This window comes from Harmonia axyridis, chromosome 6 (genome assembly GCF_914767665.1).
Source record: "Harmonia axyridis chromosome 6, icHarAxyr1.1, whole genome shotgun sequence".
In the NCBI taxonomy this organism is placed as follows: Eukaryota; Metazoa; Arthropoda; class Insecta; order Coleoptera; family Coccinellidae; genus Harmonia; species Harmonia axyridis.
The window spans coordinates 14,608,677-14,631,433 of record NC_059506.1 but is presented as its reverse complement, the minus strand read 5'-3'; the positions used below and the strand labels follow the sequence as shown (position 1 = coordinate 14,631,433).

The following is a 22,757-nucleotide window of genomic DNA, read 5'->3' as shown; positions in this document are numbered from 1 at the left end:
GACCCCATCTTTAATATTCTGACTCCTCAGAATATTTATTCCGCACTGTTTCAGGAACCGTATTATCTGCGACCAATTTTCCTTGGTCCGCAAGATAATAGGCGGAACTCTCGTTTTTTTCGCATCCGCAGCAGCCGGTTTGGGTGATACCGGCGCCTCAGTCCTCCTTTTCTTTTTTCTACTGACGAGTTGGAATTCCTCGTCATCCTCGTCGTTTGAGACTATTTCATCCGCTTTATTCTTCCCCTGAATTTGATGGTCGACTTCCATCTCGGTTATCGCCTCCTTATTGGTCGAAGTTGTTCCTGAGGGGGCGTGGCCTATGCTTGAACATTGCGTGAGCAATGTTTCAAGTTCCGTATTTCTACGGCTGAGGGCAGCTACTGTCTCTCTTAACTCCCGTATTTCAGCCATAAAACCCAGAATATCTTCATTTGTGATTGGTCTGGTCACCTTATTCTCCATTTTTTTTATTTTTTTTTTTTTTTTTTTTTTTTTCACTGATAACTAGTACTGAAAAGTACTTAAAAACTTCTTGAGCCGTAACGGAACACAACATTCACTTAACGACTCAATTACCACGTGTTTCACCACGTGTTCACTCTCTCACTTTTTGCTACCACGTGTTTCACCACGTGTTCACTCACTCACTCTTTGCGCACCTCGCTGCGCAACCTTCACTCTACTCTAATTCACTCGATCAATCTGACGATAAGTGAAAACTAAAAAATTACCTGAGATCTTTCTTAATTATTAAGTCAGTGCATGGCACTTTTACTCGTTGACTCCTTGTGGTTATCGGTGCGGGTTTAGGGGGGCGTTCACGTTCATACGCCTTGGTTGCCGGTTTCAGGGTTGGTCACCGGCCAGTGATAATGCCAATTTTGGTCTTTTAATTTTTGAATATTCGTCTATGTCATAATTGAGGGCTTCTTCTAACGTGGGGTTAGGGTGATCTTCTATTTTCTGTAGAATTTTTGAATTTCGGAGTCGGATTTTAGTACTTATCCTGCTAATCTGGAGATCACTCCTTATGTTTTTATTCCTGATGAACCAGGGGGCATTGGTTATCTGTCTTAGGATCTTGCTCTGCATCACCTCTAGGGTATTGAGGTGGGTCTTTGCGGTTTGTCCCCAAACCGTGGAGCTGTATAACATCACTGGGAGAATTGTTGATTTATATAGCCTAAGTTTGTTGCTTAGGCTGAGTTTACTGGAGCGAGCTAGTAGGGGGTACATTTGACATTTCCTTGTGATCACTTTTTCCTTAACTTGGTTGATGTGGTCTTTCCAAGTTAGCTTCCTGTCAAATGTAACCCCTAAGTATTTAACTTGGTTTTTCCACGGAATGCTCTCGCCATTCACCTCGATTTCTTCGGTGGGAAGTGTTGCTTTCCTGCTGAAGACTATCGCTTGTGTCTTTTCAGCATTAACTTTAATCTTCCACTTGGCCATCCATTCAAGGATGGTGTCAGTGGCTCGTTGTAAATAGCGCACTCCGAGGTTGACATTCCTGGAATGTGCTAGTACTCCGGTGTCGTCCGCGAAGGTGAACACTTTGGTGTCGTTGGCGAGATCCGTGGGAATGTCTGCCGTGTAGATGTTATACAGTTTTGGAGAAACCACTCCTCCTTGGGGTACTCCAGCTGTGATGTGGGTTCGTGATGATAAGCAAGATCCTATCCTAACTTGAAATGTTCTGTGTTTGAGGTAGTTCCCAATTAATTTGACTATTGATTTGTTAATGCCCAACTGGTTCATCTTGAATGTTAGTCCTTCGTGCCACATTTTATCGAATGCCTTTGAGACATCGAAAAATGCGGCCGTGTTGTAGTGCTTCCTGTTGATGTTCAGGATTAAGTTTTCCGTTAACCTAAGAGCCTGAAGTTCAGTTGAGTGACCAGCCCTGAACCCGTATTGTTCTGGGGGGATAATGTTGTTCTCGTCCAGTTCTTCTTGGAGCCTTATGAGGATGACTTTTTCGACTAGTTTGCCTAGTGTGCACAATAGGCTTATTGGTCGATGGCTCTGGGGAAATAGAGGGTTATCACCTTTCTTCGGGATCATAATAACCGTAGCGTTTTTCCATGTTACTGGAAAGTATTTCTCTCTGAGAATGGCGTTTGTTATATTAACCATTTGAGCTAATATGTTGTCCGGTAGATGCTTGATGTGGTTATTATTGATCCCGTCCTCGCCAGGTGATGACTTCTTCTTTAACCATTTGATGATATCTTTGAGCTCCTCGATGGTGGTGGTTCGGATTGCTTCAGAGGTTTCCTCTCCCATTATCCTCCTGGCGCTACTTTCCACCATACCTTCGAAGGCAACGTCATCCTCAGGGGATTGATTCGGAGAAAACTGGAGTTCAAGTTTCTCCGCGAACACATCAGCTTTTTCTTGATCCGTATAGACCAAACCTTGCGGACCGTGGATGGGGGGTGATCGATTGCCTCTGGTCTTCAGGGTCTTATTGAGGCGCCATAGGGGTTTGTAGTGGGCGTCGTGATCACTACATTCTTCGTTTATGTCTTCTAGAAGTGCTTGCCACTTTTGGTTCCTGTATTTCTGGATCTCTTCCTTGACTTTATTTCCGAGTCTGTTAGCTTCCCTCTTATCATTGGGGTCGAGGGTCCGTTGAGCTGTTCGTCGTGCACGGTTCTTCAGTCTTATCAGCGTCCTTATTTCAAGAGGTAGTTTATTGATTGTTGATGCAGATTGGGGTATAGTAGTTGTAGCTTTTTCTATGGCTTTTTTAATTTCAAGAGTGACCGCTTGAACTTCATCATCTATATCAGAACTGGAACTTAACATTGTGGGTGGTCTCGTGGAATTCATTAGTGTTCGGGTGAAGATTTCCCAGCTAAACTTGTTCGCAAGTCGAGGTTGGGGAATATCGTGCCATTCGTTCAGCTGAAGTATGATAGGGTTGTGATCTGAGGTGAGAACAGTTTCAGTGTGTACACTGTAGTTGTATCGGATGTTCTTAAGTATGAACACGTCCAATATGTCTGGAGTTCCGTGGCCGAAGAAGGTTGGCTGGTCGGGTCCAACTACAGTGTAGTTGTTCTTCAATGCGTTTGAAGAAAGCGTTCGTCCTCTCGGGGTGTTAAGCCGGCTGTTCCATGCTGTACTCTTGGCGTTCAGATCACCTCCTAGAATTACTTCGTTCGGAGTAGCAAGAATTTGGTCCAGGTCATCAGGCAGTAGGGCTTTACATGGGGAGTTGTACACTGCAACGACTGTTAAAGTCCTGTTGTCGGCCATGGTGATGTTAACGGCGGCATTCTCTAGGTTAACCGTGTTGAAGTTACTCGTCCGAACGTGCTCGATAGATTTGTTAACAAGCACGGCAACGCCACCGTTTCTGCCTGTTAGACGGTCACTTCTGTAGATGATGAAGTTCGGGATAACTAGGTGGTCCTGAGGTTTGAGGAAAGTTTCGCTGATAAGCACGACGTCGAATTTTTCTTCGGAAATGTAGTCTCCGAGTTCCAGATTTTTATTAAGCAAGGAGTTGGCATTCCAGGCTAGCACTTTTAGGCAATTTGGTCTCCTAATTTTGAAGACGACTCGCAATCTGGGTAAGAAGTAGTGTCACTTGTGACAGCATTTCTGTTAGTTGTGGCTCTTTTTTCTGTTTTGGCGTAGTTGGTTTGGGTGTGTTGACTTCATTCAACACGACAGAGCGATAGGAAACTCCTTCAGTGGTTTTTCTTGAATTGAAAAACCTTCTTTCTTCTGTTTTTTTCGGCTGTTGGTTATTTCCGGGGTAAGCTTTGCAGCCACGGAAATTTGCCGGGTGACTCAATGCGCAGTTGGCACATTTAGCCGGAGTGGTCCTAGGTTTAGGGCATTCTATTGAGAAGTGGTCTTCTCCGCATTTCACGCATCTTTGTTGCAGCCTACAGGTGGACTGAGTGTGCCCGTAATTTTGGCACCTGTGACACTGTCTGTGGCCTTGTTTGGTTCTCTGAGTCTCGACTTTCACTCTGAAGTAACCCAGAAATTCTAGGTTGTAGATCTTTTTGCTGTCATCATTTTTAGGGAGCTTTACCAGCCAGAGAGGATAAGTAATCTTTTTTCCTTGTTCTTTCCGGTACATCTGTGTCACCTCGAGGACGTCAAATCCTTGTTCTGACAACTTTGATTTTATTGACTCTTCATTGTCGTGTGAGGGAACTCCGCGAATTACTACTCTAAGAATCTTGTCTTCATGGAGTGGGAATGTAAAGAACTGCTGATTGTGTTCTTCCAGTCCTTTCGTCAATTTCCTGTGGTCATCAGGGGTCGCGGTGTATATGTGGAGACCTTTGGAGTTCTCCTTGGCTGACGTTATTTTAACGTTCATCTGCTTTGCCATCTTGTCAATGGACGGGAACGATGCCGTGTTGATCACTTTTATTGGTGGAACACGTATTTTTTTGGGAGTTTCCTGAGAGATTGTCTCGGTTTTCTCTTTCAGAGGGGGAAATTCTATCTTGGTCTTGGGTGGGGGAATAGAATGCATGTTTTCGATTGTACCTCTGAATGACGAACCTTTGGGGGCGTGGTTGTTTTGGGTTTTCCTCTGGGTGGGGGTTGCTGATGTGCTGCCATCTTTACCGGATTCGCTGTTGGGGGCGTGGTCAATTTGGGAGTCTTCATCGTCTGAGACCATGGAGACGTCATCAAGTTTTTCGTTGACTTCAAGGTCTGAAAGGATTTCAAACCTGTTTTTTGTCTGAATTGGGGAATTCTCATTAGATTTTGGGAGTATTTTCTGCCTTTTCGATTTCCTTGACCTCCTTTCGGGAGTTTCACCCGTTGGGATACCTAATTTTTCGCCTAATCTGATAAATAATGTTCTCAAAATTTTTTCGTCGGAAGCAAAGTAGTCCAAAATGGTCTCTACTTGATCTGCTGTCGGCTTGACCGGGGAACTACTCGTCGTCGCATCCATGACTGTCTCACTCGCGTTAGAGACGGTGTAATAGATCAGGGTTCTGATCGAACCCGCTCCTAAGAGCGTTTTTCAATGGGCCTATTTGCTTTACAACAATCACACTTGAACAACACAGTACACTGAAATTACAACATACACAATCACAAAAAATAACTCACCAGTGGGCTGGGAAATCACTACTCACTGCTGACACGTCTTACTCTGTCGACTAATCTCACTCCCTCTACTAAAAAATTACCTGAGATCTTTCTTAATTATTAAGTCAGTGCATGGCACTTTTACTCGTTGACTCCTTGTGGTTATCGGTGCGGGTTTAGGGGGGCGTTCACGTTCATACGCCTTGGTTGCCGGTTTCAGGGTTGGTCACCGGCCAGTGATAATGCCAATTTTGGTCTTTTAATTTTTGAATATTCGTCTATGTCATAATTGAGGGCTTCTTCTAACGTGGGGTTAGGGTGATCTTCTATTTTCTGTAGAATTTTTGAATTTCGGAGTCGGATTTTAGTACTTATCCTGCTAATCTGGAGATCACTCCTTATGTTTTTATTCCTGATGAACCAGGGGGCATTGGTTATCTGTCTTAGGATCTTGCTCTGCATCACCTCTAGGGTATTGAGGTGGGTCTTTGCGGTTTGTCCCCAAACCGTGGAGCTGTATAACATCACTGGGAGAATTGTTGATTTATATAGCCTAAGTTTGTTGCTTAGGCTGAGTTTACTGGAGCGAGCTAGTAGGGGGTACATTTGACATTTCCTTGTGATCACTTTTTCCTTAACTTGGTTGATGTGGTCTTTCCAAGTTAGCTTCCTGTCAAATATAACCCCTAAGTATTTAACTTGGTTTTTCCACGGAATGCTCTCGCCATTCACCTCGATTTCTTCGGTGGGAAGTGTTGCTTTCCTGCTGAAGACTATCGCTTGTGTCTTTTCAGCATTAACTTTAATCTTCCACTTGGCCATCCATTCAAGGATGGTGTCAGTGGCTCGTTGTAAATAGCGCACTCCGAGGTTGACATTCCTGGAATGTGCTAGTACTCCGGTGTCGTCCGCGAAGGTGAACACTTTGGTGTCGTTGGCGAGATCCGTGGGAATGTCTGCCGTGTAGATGTTATACAGTTTTGGAGAAACCACTCCTCCTTGGGGTACTCCAGCTGTGATGTGGGTTCGTGATGATAAGCAAGATCCTATCCTAACTTGAAATGTTCTGTGTTTGAGGTAGTTCCCAATTAATTTGACTATTGATTTGTTAATGCCCAACTGGTTCATCTTGAATGTTAGTCCTTCGTGCCACATTTTATCGAATGCCTTTGAGACATCGAAAAATGCGGCCGTGTTGTAGTGCTTCCTGTTGATGTTCAGGATTAAGTTTTCCGTTAACCTAAGAGCCTGAAGTTCAGTTGAGTGACCAGCCCTGAACCCGTATTGTTCTGGGGGGATAATGTTGTTCTCGTCCAGTTCTTCTTGGAGCCTTATGAGGATGACTTTTTCGACTAGTTTGCCTAGTGTGCACAATAGGCTTATTGGTCGATGGCTCTGGGGAAATAGAGGGTTATCACCTTTCTTCGGGATCATAATAACCGTAGCGTTTTTCCATGTTACTGGAAAGTATTTCTCTCTGAGAATGGCGTTTGTTATATTTACCATTTGAGCTAATATGTTGTCCGGTAGATGCTTGATGTGGTTATTATTGATCCCGTCCTCGCCAGGTGATGACTTCTTCTTTAACCATTTGATGATATCTTTGAGCTCCTCGATGTTGGTGGTTCGGATTGCTTCAGAGGTTTCCTCTCCCATTATCCTCCTGGCGCTACTTTCCACCATACCTTCGAAGGCAACGTCATCCTCAGGGGATTGATTCGGAGAAAACTGGAGTTCAAGTTTCTCCGCGAACACATCAGCTTTTTCTTGATCCGTATAGACCAAACCTTGCGGACCGTGGATGGGGGGTGATCGATTGCCTCTGGTCTTCAGGGTCTTATTGAGGCGCCATAGGGGTTTGTAGTGGGCGTCGTGATCACTACATTCTTCGTTTAGGTCTTCTAGAAGTGCTTGCCACTTTTGGTTCCTGTATTTCTGGATCTCTTCCTTGACTTTATTTCCGAGTCTGTTAGCTTCCCTCTTATCATTGGGGTCGAGGGTCCGTTGAGCTGTTCGTCGTGCACGGTTCTTCAGTCTTATCAGCGTCCTTATTTCAAGAGGTAGTTTATTGATTGTTGATGCAGATTGGGGTATAGTAGTTGTAGCTTTTTCTATGGCTTTTTTAATTTCAAGAGTGACCGCTTGAACTTCATCATCTATATCAGAACTGGAACTTAACATTGTGGGTGGTCTCGTGGAATCCATTAGTGTTCTGGTGAAGATTTCCCAGCTAAACTTGTTCGCAAGTCGAGGTTGGGGAATATCGTGCCATTCGTTCAGCTGAAGTATGATAGGGTTGTGATCTGAGGTGAGAACAGTTTCAGTGTGTACACTGTAGTTGTATCGGATGTTCTTAAGTATGAACACGTCCAATATGTCTGGAATTCCGTGGCCGAAGAAGGTTGGCTGGTCGGGTCCAACTACAGTGTAGTTGTTCTTCAATGCGTTTGAAGAAAGCGTTCGTCCTCTCGGGGTGTTAAGCCGGCTGTTCCATGCTGTACTCTTAGCGTTCAGATCACCTCCTAGAATTACTTCGTTCGGAGTAGCAAGAATTTGGTCCAGGTCATCAGGCAGTAGGGCTTTACATGGGGAGTTGTACACTGCAACGACTGTTAAAGTCCTGTTGTCGGCCATGGTGATGTTAACGGCAGCATTCTCTAGGTTAACCGTGTTGAAGTTACTCGTCCGAACGTGCTCGATAGATTTGTTAACAAGCACGGCAACGCCACCGTTTCTGCCTGTTAGACGGTCACTTCTGTAGATGATGAAGTTCGGGATAACTAGGTGGTCCTGAGGTTTGAGGAAAGTTTCGCTGATAAGCACGACGTCGAATTTTTCTTCGGAAATGTAGTCTCCGAGTTCCAGGTTTTTATTAAGCAAGGAGTTGGCATTCCAGGCTAGCACTTTTAGGCAATTTGGTCTCCTAATTTTGAAGACGACTCGCAATCTGGGTAAGAAGTAGTGTCACTTGTGACAGCATTTCTGTTAATTGTGGCTCTTTTTGTTGTTTTGGCGTAGTTGGTTTGGGTGTGTTGACTTCATTCAACACGACAGAGCGATAGGAAACTCCTTCAGTGGTTTTTCTTGAATTGAAAAACCTTCTTTCTTCTGTTTTTTTCGGCTGTTGGTTATTTCCGGGGTAAGCTTTGCAGCCACGGAAATTTGCCGGGTGACTTAATGCGCAGTTGGCACATTTAGCCGGAGTGGTCCTAGGTTTAGGGCATTCTATTGAGAAGTGGTCTTCTCCGCATTTCACGCATCTTTGTTGCAGCCTACAGGTGGACTGAGTGTGCCCGTAATTTTGGCACCTGTGACACTGTCTGTGGCCTTGTTTGGTTCTCTGAGTCTCGACTTTCACTCTGAAGTAACCCAGAAATTCTAGGTTGTAGATCTTTTTGCTGTCATCATTTTTAGGGAGCTTTACCAGCCAGAGAGGATAAGTAATCTTTTTCCCTTGTTCTTTCCGGTACATCTGTGTCACCTCGAGAACGTCAAATCCTTGTTCTGACAACTTGGATTTTATCGACTCTTCATTGTCGTGTGAGGGAACTCCGCGAATTACTACTCTAAGGATCTTGTCTTCTTGGAGTGGGAATGTAAAGAACTGCTGATTGTGTTCTTCCAGTCCTTTCGTCAATTTCCTGTGGTCATCAGGGGTCGCGGTGTATATGTGGAGACCTTTGGAGTTCTCCTTGGCTGACGTTATTTTAACGTTCATCTGCTTTGCCATCTTGTCAATGGACGGGAACGATGCCGTGTTGATCACTTTTATTGGTGGAACACGTATTTTTTTGGGAGTTTCCTGAGAGATTGTCTCGGTTTTCTCTTTCAGGGGGGGGAAATCAATTTTCGAATTGCGCCTTTTCTTCCCGGTTGTTTGTGCGTCTTGATTCATAGATGGCGCTGTAGTGCCGCCATCTTTTTCGGAAGAACCTTGGGGGGCGTGGGCGTTGTCGTCCTCAGAGTCCATGATGACATCATCAGAATCGGCCAGGTTTTCGAATCTATTTTTTGTACTGATGGACACTTCCTCAGTAGTTTTTACCTGCATCTTCTTTCGTTTATTTTTCCTTGAAACGTCGTCCATTGGAATACCTAGCTTCTCTCCAAGCTTTATGAATAATATCATAAGTGTGTCGGAGTCTGTAGCAAAGTAATCCAGGATTGATTCGACCTCTTTTGCTGTCGGCTTCACCGGGCCACCGTTTGCTGGAGTACCCATGTTAAGTCTAGTCACGGCTGTACAAAATTCCGTCGACTTCCTTACAATATCCCTAAATTTAAAGCGTGATTCTAATGAGAACCCGCTCTTGCGAGCGTTTCGCTCCTAGTCGACTCTTTTGTCTGGCGATCACACGTCTACTACACAGAACACTTAAAACATTAAAATCACAACAGAAAACTTACCAGAGGACTTGGATAATTCTCTGGAAAACTCACTATTCTCACTAGACTCGTTGTAGTTACTTCAACTCACTACTCGTCTACTCTAAAAAATTACCTTCTCAGTGTAAACTTTTTATTTGAGATCGTACCACCTAAATTGACTCCACCTATTTAAGTTCGGGTATATACCCGAACCTACAAACTTCAAAAGAAAATAGAAGTTGGTCCCGGGTCATCTCCGACAAAACCATTTAGGAACCATAGCACTGCCTTTCACAACACTGCTGACGCATCACCTGAATAATCAACTGATGGACATTTCATCAAACCCGAAGAATTAAAGCTTAGCACAGAGTTCGATGGACTCTAGCAATGGCGAGTGTCTGCAAAAACTACCGCCATCTCATCGTCTATGGTATTCCAAACATGTCGCAAGCTAGATTGTTGTACATTAACCCTTACTGGTGATGGGATGTTATTTACAACTTGTATGCTCATTATCCTCTTCAAAATGTTATGAAACAGTCGGTGGAATGCTGATTAGAGAAGAGCGATATTTCACGAACTGTGATTTAATCACTGAGATCAGAATGTCACAGGTAGTCACGGTTCCGAAAAACGAATACAGAGCGTGACGGGATAACAGTTTGAACATTTCACAGATCTTTTCAGGGCATATCATCGTCCGTTGCAATCGTAAATTATGAAGGCAGCCTGATGTTTTTATTGCTTCGGAACCTTTTTCGACTAACATAATTGCATATTTTTATGACAATCCCAGCATCGTATGCAACTTCGCATGCTGTAGGAAGTATTTTTGTAGAACTAGTTAAACAATAAATACTTGCTGCAAACTAATAACTACTGCATTACTGCATAATTGGTGGTGGCAATAAAATTCTAATTTTATGCTTATCTTTGATAAACAACCCCAAAGAAATTCTTTCTATATTGAAGTTGTCGACCGAAGCAATAAATGGTACTCTGTATTATAAAAAATAAACGAAAACACGTCAGCGACATAATAATAATAGGCGAAAGAATAATAACAGGCGAAAGACCAGCAATCTTTGGGCTTTCTTCACAAAAGTTGATGTAAATTATGCTACTTGTAATTTATGCAAGTTGAAATTATCTTTCAAAATCACCTCTTCAAATTTGAGGAAACATTTGAAAAATCGATATCCTTCTGTTACGTTCCTAACTAAATCTGAAATAAGGAAAAGAGTTGAATATGTAAGAAAAATGGATGTTTTCATAACAATTTTGCTTTGAATGAGTGACCAATTCGAGTTGCAAAGATAAACGAACTAAGGTTTGGGTGATTCATATAAATATTATTAACAAGCAACCTAAACAGTGATCACGTCACGCTTTAATTTCACTGATATCATAAAGTAACGTTCACGTTTCACAACGTGATCTAGAAATCACGGTATCGCTTCTCTCTAATGCTGGTCATCAGAATCTTTTGCAGTTGAATGATCGAATTGGAAATAAGACGGCATAATTTGCTTCCAGCTTAAAATAAGCTATTGCGCCAAGATATAGAGGATATCAAAAGACTGATGGAAAATTGAAATTCGTAACGCATTTTGTTGGAAGAAATTAAGTAAGGTTATATTGCACTATTGATATCGGATCTTTAATTTGGGATACCTTATAAGAAATCAATCAATTGTATAAATGTAAAAAAAAAAGTTGTGGTTCTGAAAAGAACCGATTTTAAACTTTGTGAAAAAGATGCTTAAGCACGTTCGCCACGGATACGTCGAGCAAGTTGAATGTCCTTCGGCATAATGGTTACTCTCTTGGCGTGAATGGCACATAAATTTGTATCTTCGAATAGACCGACCAGATAAGCTTCGCTAGCTTCTTGAAGGGCCATCACGGCGGAGCTCTGGAAACGGAGATCGGTCTTGAAGTCTTGGGCAATTTCGCGCACTAACCTTTGGAAAGGAAGTTTGCGAATCAACAGCTCGGTACTTTTCTGATAACGACGGATCTCACGAAGAGCTACGGTACCTGGACGGTAACGATGAGGTTTTTTTACGCCACCAGTAGCGGGTGCACTTTTACGTGCCGCTTTTGTGGCAAGTTGCTTACGCGGTGCCTTTCCGCCAGTGGATTTTCTTGCGGTTTGCTTCGTACGGGCCATCTCGAGTATGGGTATAATCTAGTTGAGGGAAATCTTAGATTCATCTATTTATAGCGGAATAGGTAGGCGGTTCCACTGCACATTCTCGCAATATCATTGGTTGGTCGTGTAGATCTAGTGGTGGGGAAAACTGTGATGGTATAAAAGCCGTATTTTCCGCTAAAACCTTTAGTTAATTCTTGTTATTGTAGTCGTTAACTGAAAAATGACTGGCAGAGGCAAAGGTGGTAAGGGTTTGGGAAAAGGTGGCGCTAAGCGTCACAGGAAAGTTCTACGAGACAATATCCAAGGAATCACGAAGCCCGCTATCAGAAGATTGGCCCGCCGCGGTGGGGTGAAACGTATCTCTGGTTTGATTTACGAAGAAACTAGAGGTGTACTTAAGGTATTCCTAGAAAACGTTATTAGAGACGCTGTAACTTACACCGAACACGCAAAAAGGAAGACTGTAACAGCAATGGACGTCGTATATGCTTTGAAACGCCAAGGTCGTACGTTGTACGGTTTCGGAGGTTAAATTTCACCATCGAAATATTGCTATCGGTCCTTTTCAGGACCACAAAGTTAACGTTTTCTCGTTTTTTCCATTACACAAATATCATACAATCCGAAAGCAAACAAAATTCCCACAAAGCCTAAGCCTGTCCGTGAGATGGGCAACCAAATTACTATGACGAGATAATTCTTTTGGAATTCAGCGTTAAGGGTAAACAGCTAACATTTTCATTCACCTAACTATAAATATTATTTATTAATTTTTTTTTTACTTGGAATTGCTGTGACCATACGATCGCAAAATGTAAAAATATTCCGAGGACAAACAAGTGTTATCTATTCAAGTTTATAAGCATTTGGTTAGTAGTGCACTAGGAGTAACATTTCTCATCCAAATTTTATTGCCACCTTATTTTATCAATTTGAACAAATTAAGAAATGGGCTTATATAAATTATTCCATAAAATATTTTCACAGAATCGATGACGGTAGGCGGCGATAAGATATATAATTATTTCTTCTGCGCGTTACGTTCATCAACTTTACATCGACAACAGAATGGTAGAGAGTCGAAACAATTTCGTACCTCGGCATGGGATCATTCGAGGGAAATCCGCTGTAGGATTGAAAAGGCAAGAGCAGCTTCCATTAAAATGAAAAAACTTTTCACGATTCACGACCTGAACAAGAAGACCAAAATACGACTTCTGAAGTGCTATGTCTTTCCTGTGCTTCTGTATGGGTGGAGTCATGGACGCTTACTGAAGCTTCGTGTAAGAGGCTTGAAGTATTCGAGATGTGGCTCTACAGAAGAATACTCCGAATCAATTGGACAGAGCACATGACCAATGAGAGGGTTCTAATATTAGTCAACTGAAATTGTTGACACCGTGAAGAGGAGGAAACTGGAGTACTTGGGCCACATCATGCGGAATGAACAAAGATACAGCCTTCTCCAGCTTATACAGCAGGGCATGGTTGGGGGAAGGAGAGGTCCCGGCAGGAGGAGAATTTCGTGGCTCAGAAATTTGAGGGTCTGGTTCTGGGAAACAACAATTGGACTGTTTCGTGCAACAGTGAATAAGGTCACAATAGCCAGAATGGTCTCCAATATCCGATAACGGATTGGCACTATCAAGAAGAAGAAGTTCCGTTCATCCCACCCGTTTGAGTTGATAATTCTCGCTAAGTTAATCCCCTCCGCGTATAACGAGATCACACATTTTCTAATCGAGAAGCCAATTTTCTCATTCCTATCCCGTATTGCACAATATTTCACACACGGTACAATCCATATTATATTTACAAAGAAAAAACATATATATCAACCGTTGAACTTATCTCTCATAAGGGTGTCAAATATGAACCGATGGGTTCATATATATATATATATATATATATATATATATATATATATATATATATATATATAGAATGTTTATTTTTTCTCTTTATTGTAACTGATAATTTTTGTTGATATCTTGTAGAAGCCCTGAGGATGGATTGAATAAAATCCGAAAGCTCGGCAAAGAAAACAGAGTATTTTTTTGGTGTTCACACCGATTCCCTGAGAAATCATTCTGTATAAATCACGACCATTATTGCGTCTAAGTTATATATATATATATATATATATATATATATATATATATATATATATATATATATATATATATATATATATATATATATATATATATATATATATATATATATATATATATATATATATATATATATATATATATATATATATATATATAGTCAATAGTATTTCCTTTATTTGGAAGTGTCAGGTTTTTAATGAACTTGTTTATTTCATATAAAAAAATATATAATCATACGTTTCGGAGAGACTCTCCTTCTTCAGTAAAAATGATATTCATCTAATAGTTTACAATATAAAAATAATTAAAATTGAGCCTTCAATTTCTCGTCAATTCACAATATTGGAACGTGAATGTGGACATTCATTTCAGGCTCTCTTCATCGTTCAGCTTAATGACGAGTTGATGGAAATTTATACTTTCGATTCTATGACCATTCAATCTGCCAGTGAGTTATCAGACTCATCATCAAGACATTCCATATCCATTATAATATAATTATAATACAATATTATTATAATATAATAATAATAATGAGTGGCGTGTGAAGCAACTTTACCTAGACATTCTTCCAGTGCCCATTGGACTGTCAATATTATACTTGAGATTTATACTCTCCCGTGTTACTTAAGTTTCACATGTTTGAAGTGCAGAATTAACAATTTACTATTTCACTTGAATTATTAAAAGTAGTTTACTTACTGAATTATTTGATATCTTAATTAAATGAGGTAATATAGTTTTGTTTGCACGATATCGCTGGTTCCCATTTATATCATTCGCTGATTCCTGCTTCCAGTATGGGATTACAAATTGTTTTTTTTTTATGGAGATTTTATATTATCCTTTTTTTTTTCCAAACTATTAATTTGTATGATTACCTCCTGGTTCGTTCTTCAGGTAATTCATCCGTTAGTGCGTGTCTAACATTAATCGAGTTTTCATATTAGATTGACTACTTTTTCCGAACGCGCTTTTGTATTACGGCATTATTTAGCGGAAAAGCTTTTCTATGAATTTATGAACAATCAGCTACATTTCCAGCCTGCTCCAAAATACGATTATTATCCTTTCCTGTCTGTTATTTCTCACGAGTTGATTTAAAATTGTCTTCATTGAACAGTTAGAAGATTCATCCACACTAGATCACCCTACCGACTCGCCACTTTCAGAACTATAATAACCCTAATTGTAGGAAAGTTATCGATTATATCAAGTATGCTTTGAATTAACGAAAATTCGAACAATTTACGTTCCCTGAAATACAATTGATTATATTTCCTATTAATCAAATTACATGGAGAAAACTGAGGCCAATACTCCGGCTCGAAGGACCACCTTTGTTAACGATAGCGTTTTATACCGGAATTCACATTCCTTCTTTCGAATGTCGTGTATTATCGATTATGGGAAATTTTCCGGGAATATTTCTAGACGAGATGGTGCAGAAATTTTCTATTTTTGATTTTTCCATTCGGAAATTTCAAGGATTGATCAATTGAGCATTTTGCTCGAAATAATCCTCATATTCATACATTTCTAGCCAAAGTTCCGTCGACTTCAGTTTTAATGCATTAATTTTCAGTATTTTTCCTGCAGAAAGTGTATCTAACGTTTTTGAAATATATACAGTGTAACGATTTCATCAATTATCACGATAATGTCTTCTGCCGATACAGAGGTGCAACAAAGCGGTGCGTCCGTTCCAATCGGTGCGAAAACTGCGAAGAAATCCGAGAAAAAGACTGCGACCGCGAAACAGGCCAAACCCAACCATCCTCCGACTTCAGAGATGGTTAATAACGCCATCAAAGATTTGAAAGAAAGAAGTGGATCGTCATTGCAGGCCATCAAGAAATTTATAGCTTCCAACTATAAAGTAGATTCGGAAAAATTGGCTCCTTTCATTAAGAAATACCTCAAATCAGCTGTGCAATCTGGATCTTTAGTTCAGACAAAAGGAAAAGGCGCATCTGGTTCGTTCAAATTGGCAGCTGGTGGTTCGACATCGGGATCCCAGAAGAAAGTGATTAAAAAAGCCACCTCCAAGTCCAAAGATGATCTTGAAAAATCCACTTCGGCATCAGCTGTGGTGACCGACAAGAAGAAAAAGAAGTCTACTGTTGCCAAAAAACAAGCCGCTGTAACGAAAACGAAGAAAGCAGTTGCAACAACCGAGAAGAAGAGCCCCAAAGCCGCCAAGTCCCCTTCTAAAGCTAAGAAGATTGCGAAATCGCCAACTAAGAAACCGAAAGCTCCAAAACCCAAATCAGTCAAGTCTGTGGCAACTCCGAAAAAAGCAGCACCTTTGAAGAAGAAGTGAATAAATATATAAAAATTACTGTTGTGATGAGAATGGTTCGTCTAACTAATCGGTCCTTCTCAGGACCTTCAAAAATTATCGATCAAATTTGAAATATTCATCTTGTTCTCCAATTTTTCTGATTCCCCATTTCTCTGTCCACCTTGAAACCGAAAGTCCTTACCGTATTGATTGTTGTCCTTCAATTTATTTTAGAATGAGACTACAAAAATTTTTTTTACAAATTTTGCCTTGAAAATGTTCTTCATTTCATTTCAGGGATCTTAGGGCTTGATGTGCTCTGAGGTAGATGAAAGACTCTGGCATTCTTGTATCGTCAGGTTCTGCGTGCCGACCAGATCTGTCCCCTATTAATTGTACTTGACTTCTCTCTTCGCCTGAACCACGGCACATTCATCTTTCCCCGGCTTCATTCCGATAGCCTCAAAGAACGCTACCACATTTCCCAATTGCTCGTCGTTAGCGGAGTAGAGCTTGAGGTCGTCGATGTATCTAACTGGCTTCTCAGTAGGTTTAGCGCCAAACAAAACCAGAAGAGACTCTGCGTGTCCCCCTGAAAAATATCTATCCTGATTTTGATTTCGACAGTTTTAACATAGATCTTGTTCTTATCCAAAAACATGTGGACAAGAGGTGGCGGGTCAGGTTTTTTTACCTTTAAAACAAAGTCAGTACTTGCAATCAATCATTACCGAATAGGTACATATAGGTACTTCAAATAAATATATAATTCAAGCGGAATATCGAAAAAATGCCAATATTCACGTAACAATAAATCGGACAAATGCAGGTACCGAATGAATAATATAGGCTGCTAATTTCACACATACTTTCTGAAGGACTAATTGATACGTAAGTATCTATCACTTTGCAATCACAAATAAACGTTTCAGAAACTATAATTGATCATTTCAAAGAGCGATTAATATTTGTTATTCATATTTAATACCTATATATGTGTGCTCGTTAAATCGCTCTTTGAAATGATCAATTATAGTTTCTGAAAGGTTCTGTGTTTGCAAAATGAAAGGTACCTACGTGTTCATTAGTCCTTTAGGATGTCTGTGTAAAATTAGAAGGTTTTTTCTTATTCCTGCATTTCAAACAGCTGAAAATAGAAAACATGAAATTCGAGCGATTCTTGGGTGTTATTGGTGGTAATAACCTATTGATGGCGGAGCTTATCAGAGAGAAGCACTCTAGCTCAACGATAGAGTCAAGGAGGCTCTCAGAAAGGTCCGGAATGATAGTTGGGAAGAGAAACTACTTTCTCTTTCCACAGAAGACAACAGTGTTTGGCGGATGGCCAAAGCATTGCACTCAGATAGGAAACCAACCCCGCCGATTCACGGTTTACGAGGAATGGTATACAGTCCAGAAGAAAAGTCTGAAGCTTTCGCAGATAACCTCCAACGCCAATGCAGCTGTAGTTACAACTATGCGGAATTGGACCACATTGAGGACGTCAACCGCAAAGTGAAAAATGAATCAACGGAAGCTATTGGTTTCGAACCGTTCAGGAAATCCAGAACACTATTATGTCGAGTAAAGTGAGAACGGCACCAGGACCGGACGGCATTACTAACTTGACGTTGCGGAACCTCCCTCGAAAAGCTTTAGTAGCACTGACGAATATAGTCAATGCTAAAGATTCAACACAATAACGAAAGAAAAGAATATCATACAGTAGGAACAGTTCGGTTTTTAAAGCCAACATTCCACTGTGCAACAAGTGCTCCGAGTAGTGGAACCAATCACGGATGGATATAACCGGAAACAAGTCACAGGAGCTGTGTTTTTGGATGTAGCCAAATCGTTTGATAAAGTACGGCCCAAAGGACTGCTATACAAACTGCTTACGGCAGGTTTCCCACTCTCCATGGTCCAACTTTTAGCTTCTTACCTGCATTCTCGCAAGTTTAGAGCCAGATTTGACGGAGTATTGTCTTCAGAGAGGTCTCTTTCAGCCGGAGTTCCGCAAGGATCTCTGCTGTCTCCAATATTTTTCACAATATATGTATCCGAAATGCCAAAAACGGTGAAAAACTCCATGGCACTTTACGCTGACGATACCGCCTTTCTTGCCAGTTCTTGGTGTCCCAAAATGGCAACGAAGTACCTACAAGAAACCCTGAGAAGATCGAAGCAGTTTTTTTTAGCCGAAAGAAAATAGATCCCATCGGACTCGTCGTAATGTTCGGTAGGAGGATTGTAATGGAAAAACGAGGCCAAGTATCTGGGAGTGATACTTGACAAAAAGCTCACTTGGAACCAACACGTCACATAAGCTGTGACGAAGGGGAAAGACAACAGCGGCAGCGTTGCAACCGCTACTTTGCAAAAGCACAAAAATGTTTCTTTCCAACAAGCTTCTTCTTTATAAGTCCACCATCCGGCCGGTCATGTGTTACGCATGTTCGGCTTGGGGATACGCCGCAAAGACGCACCTGCAGAGACTTCAAGTCGTGCAGAATACGATCCTAAGACCAGCCGTAAATGCAGCTTGGTTTGTCAGCAAGGTACGGATAGGTACATGAAGACCTGAAAATACCATTCCTGGGCGACCATCTAAAAGATCTGAGCGTGAAGACCTTCATTGAAATGGAAAATCATGCAAACCCTTTTATAAGGAAGGCTTGCGACTACGATGAAAAAGCTCCTAGGAAACACAAACGACCGAAGATGGCACTTCTCTAGGAAGTGTGTATTAGAGCCAAACCCTTACTGGCACAGAGATTGTGTAATGATTACACAAACTTTGCCACCTGCTAGAGCAGATCAAAATAGCTCACCAGAGGTGAATTATATTGAGATGGAGCAGTAAAAGGCTAATTTATAGCCTGACTGCAAAAGAGAGCTTCCTGCGTGACATCCGTGTCCAAGAAAAACATGAATGTGGAAGGCTTACTTGGATAATTGATCATTAAACGAAAAAAAAGGGAATAAGAACAGTCCCTAATACCGAAGTGGTTTCCTTCGACACGTGTCTCAAGCTTTCGCCCCTCAGCAATACGATGAAAAGTGTTAGAATGAGAAACATTGAAGGAAATAACAAACAAATGAAATCAACAACAGAAGTCTGTCGTGCATTTGTGGTTACAGCAGCAATTGACCTCACCACGTGGGAGATTATAGCTACCTGCGTGACATCCGAGTCCAAGAAAATCAACAATGTGGAATGGCTTACTTGGATAATTGTTCATTAAACAAAAAAAAGGGAATAAGAACAGTCCCTCATACCAAAGTGGTTTCCTTAGACACGTGTGTCAAGCTTTCGTCCCTGTGCAATACGATGAAAAGTGTTAGAATGAGAAACATTGAAGGAAATAACAAACAAATGAAATCAACAACAGAAGTCAGCCGTCCAATTGTGGTTACAGCAGCAATTGACCTTACTACGTGGGAGATTATAGCTACCCGCGTGTCATCCGAGTCCAAGAAAATCAACAATGTGGAATGGCTTACTTGGATAATTGTTCATCAAAAAAAAAAAAGGGAATAAGAACAGTCCCTTATTCCAATGTGGTTTCCTTAGACACGTGTGTCAAGCTTTCGTCCCTGTGCAAAACGATGAAAAGTGTTAGAATGAGAAACATAGAAGGAAATAACAAACAAATGAAATCAACAACAGAAGTCAGTCGTGCATTTGTGGTTACAGCAGCAATTGACCTTACCACGTGGGAGATTATAGCTACCTGCGTGACAGCCGAGTCTAAGAAAATAAACAATGTGGAATGGCCTACTTGGATAATTGTTGATTAAACAAAAAAAAGAGAATAAGAACAGTCCCTTATACCAAAGTGGTTTCCTCAGACACGTGTGTCAAGCTTTCGTCCCTGTGCAATACGATGAAAAGTGTTAGAATGAGAAACATAGAAGGAAATAACAAACAAATGAAATCAACAACAGAAGTCAGCCGTCCATTTGTGGTTACAGCAGCAATTGTCCTTACCACGTGGGAGATTATAGCTACCTGCGTGTCATCCGAGTCCAAGAAAATCAACAATGTGGAATGGCTTATTTGGATTATTGATCATTATACAGAAAGAATGGAATAAGAACAGTCCCTTATACCAATGTGGTTTCCATAGACACGTGTGTCAAGCTTCCGTCCCTGTGCAATACGATGAAAAGTGTTAGAATGAGAAACATTGAAGGAAATAACAAACAAATGAAATCAACAACAGAAGTCAGTCGTGCATTTGTGGTTACAGCAGCAATTGACCTTACCACGTGGGAGATTATAGCTACCTGCGGGACATCCGAGTCCAAGAAAATCAACAATGTGGAATGGCTTACTTGGATAATTGTTCATTAAACAAAAAGAAGGGAATAAGAACAGTCCCTTATACCAGAGTGGTTTCCTTAGACACGTGTGTCAAGCTTTCGTCCCTGTGCAATACGATGAAAAGTGTTAGAATGAGAAACATAGAAGGAAATAACAAACAAATGAAATCAACAACAGAAGTCAGTCGCTGTCTGTTACAGCAGCAATTGACCTTACCACGTGGGAGATTAAAGCTACCTGCGGACATCCGAGTCCAAGAAAATCAACAATGTGGAATGACTTACTTGGATAATTGTTAATTAAACATAAAGAAGGGAATAACAACAGTCCCTTTCACCAATGTGATTTCCTTAGACACGTGTGTCAAGCTTTCGTCCCTGTGCAATACGATGAGAAGAAGTGTTAGAATGAGAAACATTGAAGGAAATAACAAACAAATGAAATCAACAACAGAAGTCAGTCGTGCATTTGTGGTTACAGCAGCAATTGACCTTACCACGTGGGAGATTATAGCTACCTGCGGACATCCGAGTCCAAGAAAATCAACAATGTGGAATGGCTTACTTGGATAATTGTTCATCAAAAAGAAAAAAGGGAATGAGAACAGTACCTTGTGGTTTCCTTAGACACGTGTGTCAAGCTTTCGTCCCTGTGCAAAACGATGAGAAGAAGTGTTAGAATGAGAAACATTGAAGGAAATAACAAACGAATGAAATCAACTACAGAAGTCAGTCGTGCATTTGTGGTTACAGCAGCAATTGACCTTTCCACGTCGAGATTATAGCTACCTGCGGACATCCAAGTCCAAGAAAATCAACAATGTGGAATGGCTTACTTGGATAATTGTTCATTAAACAAAAAGAAGGGAATAAGAACAGTTCCTTATACCAGAGTGGTTTCCATAGACACGTGTGTCAAGCTTTCGTCCCTGTGCAATACGATGAAAAGTGTTAGAATGAGAAACATAAAAGGAAATAACAAACAAATGAAATCAACAACAGAAGTCAGTCGTGCATTTGTGGTTACAGCAGCAATTGACCTAACCACGTGGGAGATTATAGCTAGCTGCGTGACATCCTATACCAAGAAAATCAACAATGTGTAATGGCTTACTTGGATAATTGTTCATTAAACAAAAAGAAGGGAATAAGAACAGTCCCTTATACCAAAGTGGTTTCCTTAGACACGTGTGTCAAGCTTCCGTCCCTGTGCAATACGATGAAAAGTGTTAGAATGAGAAACATAGAAAAAATAACAAACAAATGAAATCAACAACAGAAGTCAGTCGCTACCTGTTACAGCAGCAATTGACCTTACCACGTGGGAGATTATAGCTACCTGCGTGACCTCCGAGTCCAAGAAAATCAACAATGTGGAATGGCTTACTTGGATAATTGTTCATCAAAAAAAAAAAGGGAATGAGAACAGTCCCTTGTGGTTTCCTTAGACACGTGTGTCAAGCTTTCGTCCCTGTGCAATACGATGAAAAGTGTTAGAATGAGAAACATAGAAGGAAATAACAAACAAATGAAATCAACAACAGAAGTCAGTCGTGCATTTGTGGTTACAGCAGCAATTGACCTAACCACGTGGGAGATTATAGCTAGCTGCGTGACATCCTAGTCCAAGAAAATCAACAATGTGTAATGGCTTACTTGGATAATTGTTCATCAAAAAGAAAAAAGGGAATAAGAACCGTCCCTCATACCAATGTGGCTTCCTTAGACACGTAAGTCGAGCTTTCGTCCCTGTGTAATACGATGAAAAGAGTTAGAATGAGAAACATTGAAGGAAATAACGAACAAATGAAATCAACAACAGAAGTCAGCCGTCCATTTGTGGTTACAGCAGCAATTGTCCTTACCACGTGGGAGATTATAGCTACCTGCGTGACATCCGAGTCCAAGAAAATCAACAATGTGGAATGGCTTACTTGGATAATTGTTCATTAAACAAAAAGAAGGGAATAAGAACAGTCCCTTATACCAGAGTGGTTTCCTTAGACACGTGTGTCAAGCTTCCGTCCCTGTGCAATACGATGAAAAGTGTTAGAATGAGAAACATAGAAGGAAATAACAAACAAATGAAATCAACAACAGAAGTCAGTCGCTACCTGTTACAGCAGCAATTGACCTTACCACGTGGGAGATTATAGCTACCTGCGTGACCTCCGAGTCCAAGAAAATCTACAATGTGGAATGGCTTACTTGGATAATTGTTCATTAAACATAAAGAAGGGAATAACAACAGTCCCTTTCACCAATGTGATTTCCTTAGACACGTGTGTCAAGCTTTCGTCCCTGTGCAATACGATGAGAAGAAGTGTTAGAATGAGAAACATTGAAGGAAATAACAAACAAATGAAATCAACAACAACCTTTCGTCCCTGTGTAATACGATGAAAAGAGTTAGAATGAG

General features: G+C 40.9%; 2 protein-coding genes across 2 annotated transcripts; one reads left to right on the top strand and one right to left on the bottom strand.

Annotated features, from left to right (window-relative positions):
- Nucleotides 1–11,160: 11,160 nt before the first annotated feature.
- Nucleotides 11,161–11,631, bottom strand: LOC123683272 (histone H3). The gene has a single exon (XM_045622204.1). It carries the CDS (start codon nucleotides 11,624–11,626, stop codon nucleotides 11,216–11,218), a length of 411 nt encoding a protein of 136 aa, XP_045478160.1. The 5' UTR covers nucleotides 11,627–11,631; the 3' UTR covers nucleotides 11,161–11,215.
- A 163-nt stretch (nucleotides 11,632–11,794) lies between these two features.
- Nucleotides 11,795–12,194, top strand: LOC123683277 (histone H4). Its single transcript, XM_045622210.1, has one exon. The coding sequence runs from the start codon at nucleotides 11,832–11,834 to the stop codon at nucleotides 12,141–12,143; it is 312 nt and encodes a 103-aa protein (XP_045478166.1). The 5' UTR covers nucleotides 11,795–11,831; the 3' UTR covers nucleotides 12,144–12,194.
- Nucleotides 12,195–22,757: the final 10,563 nt, after the last annotated feature.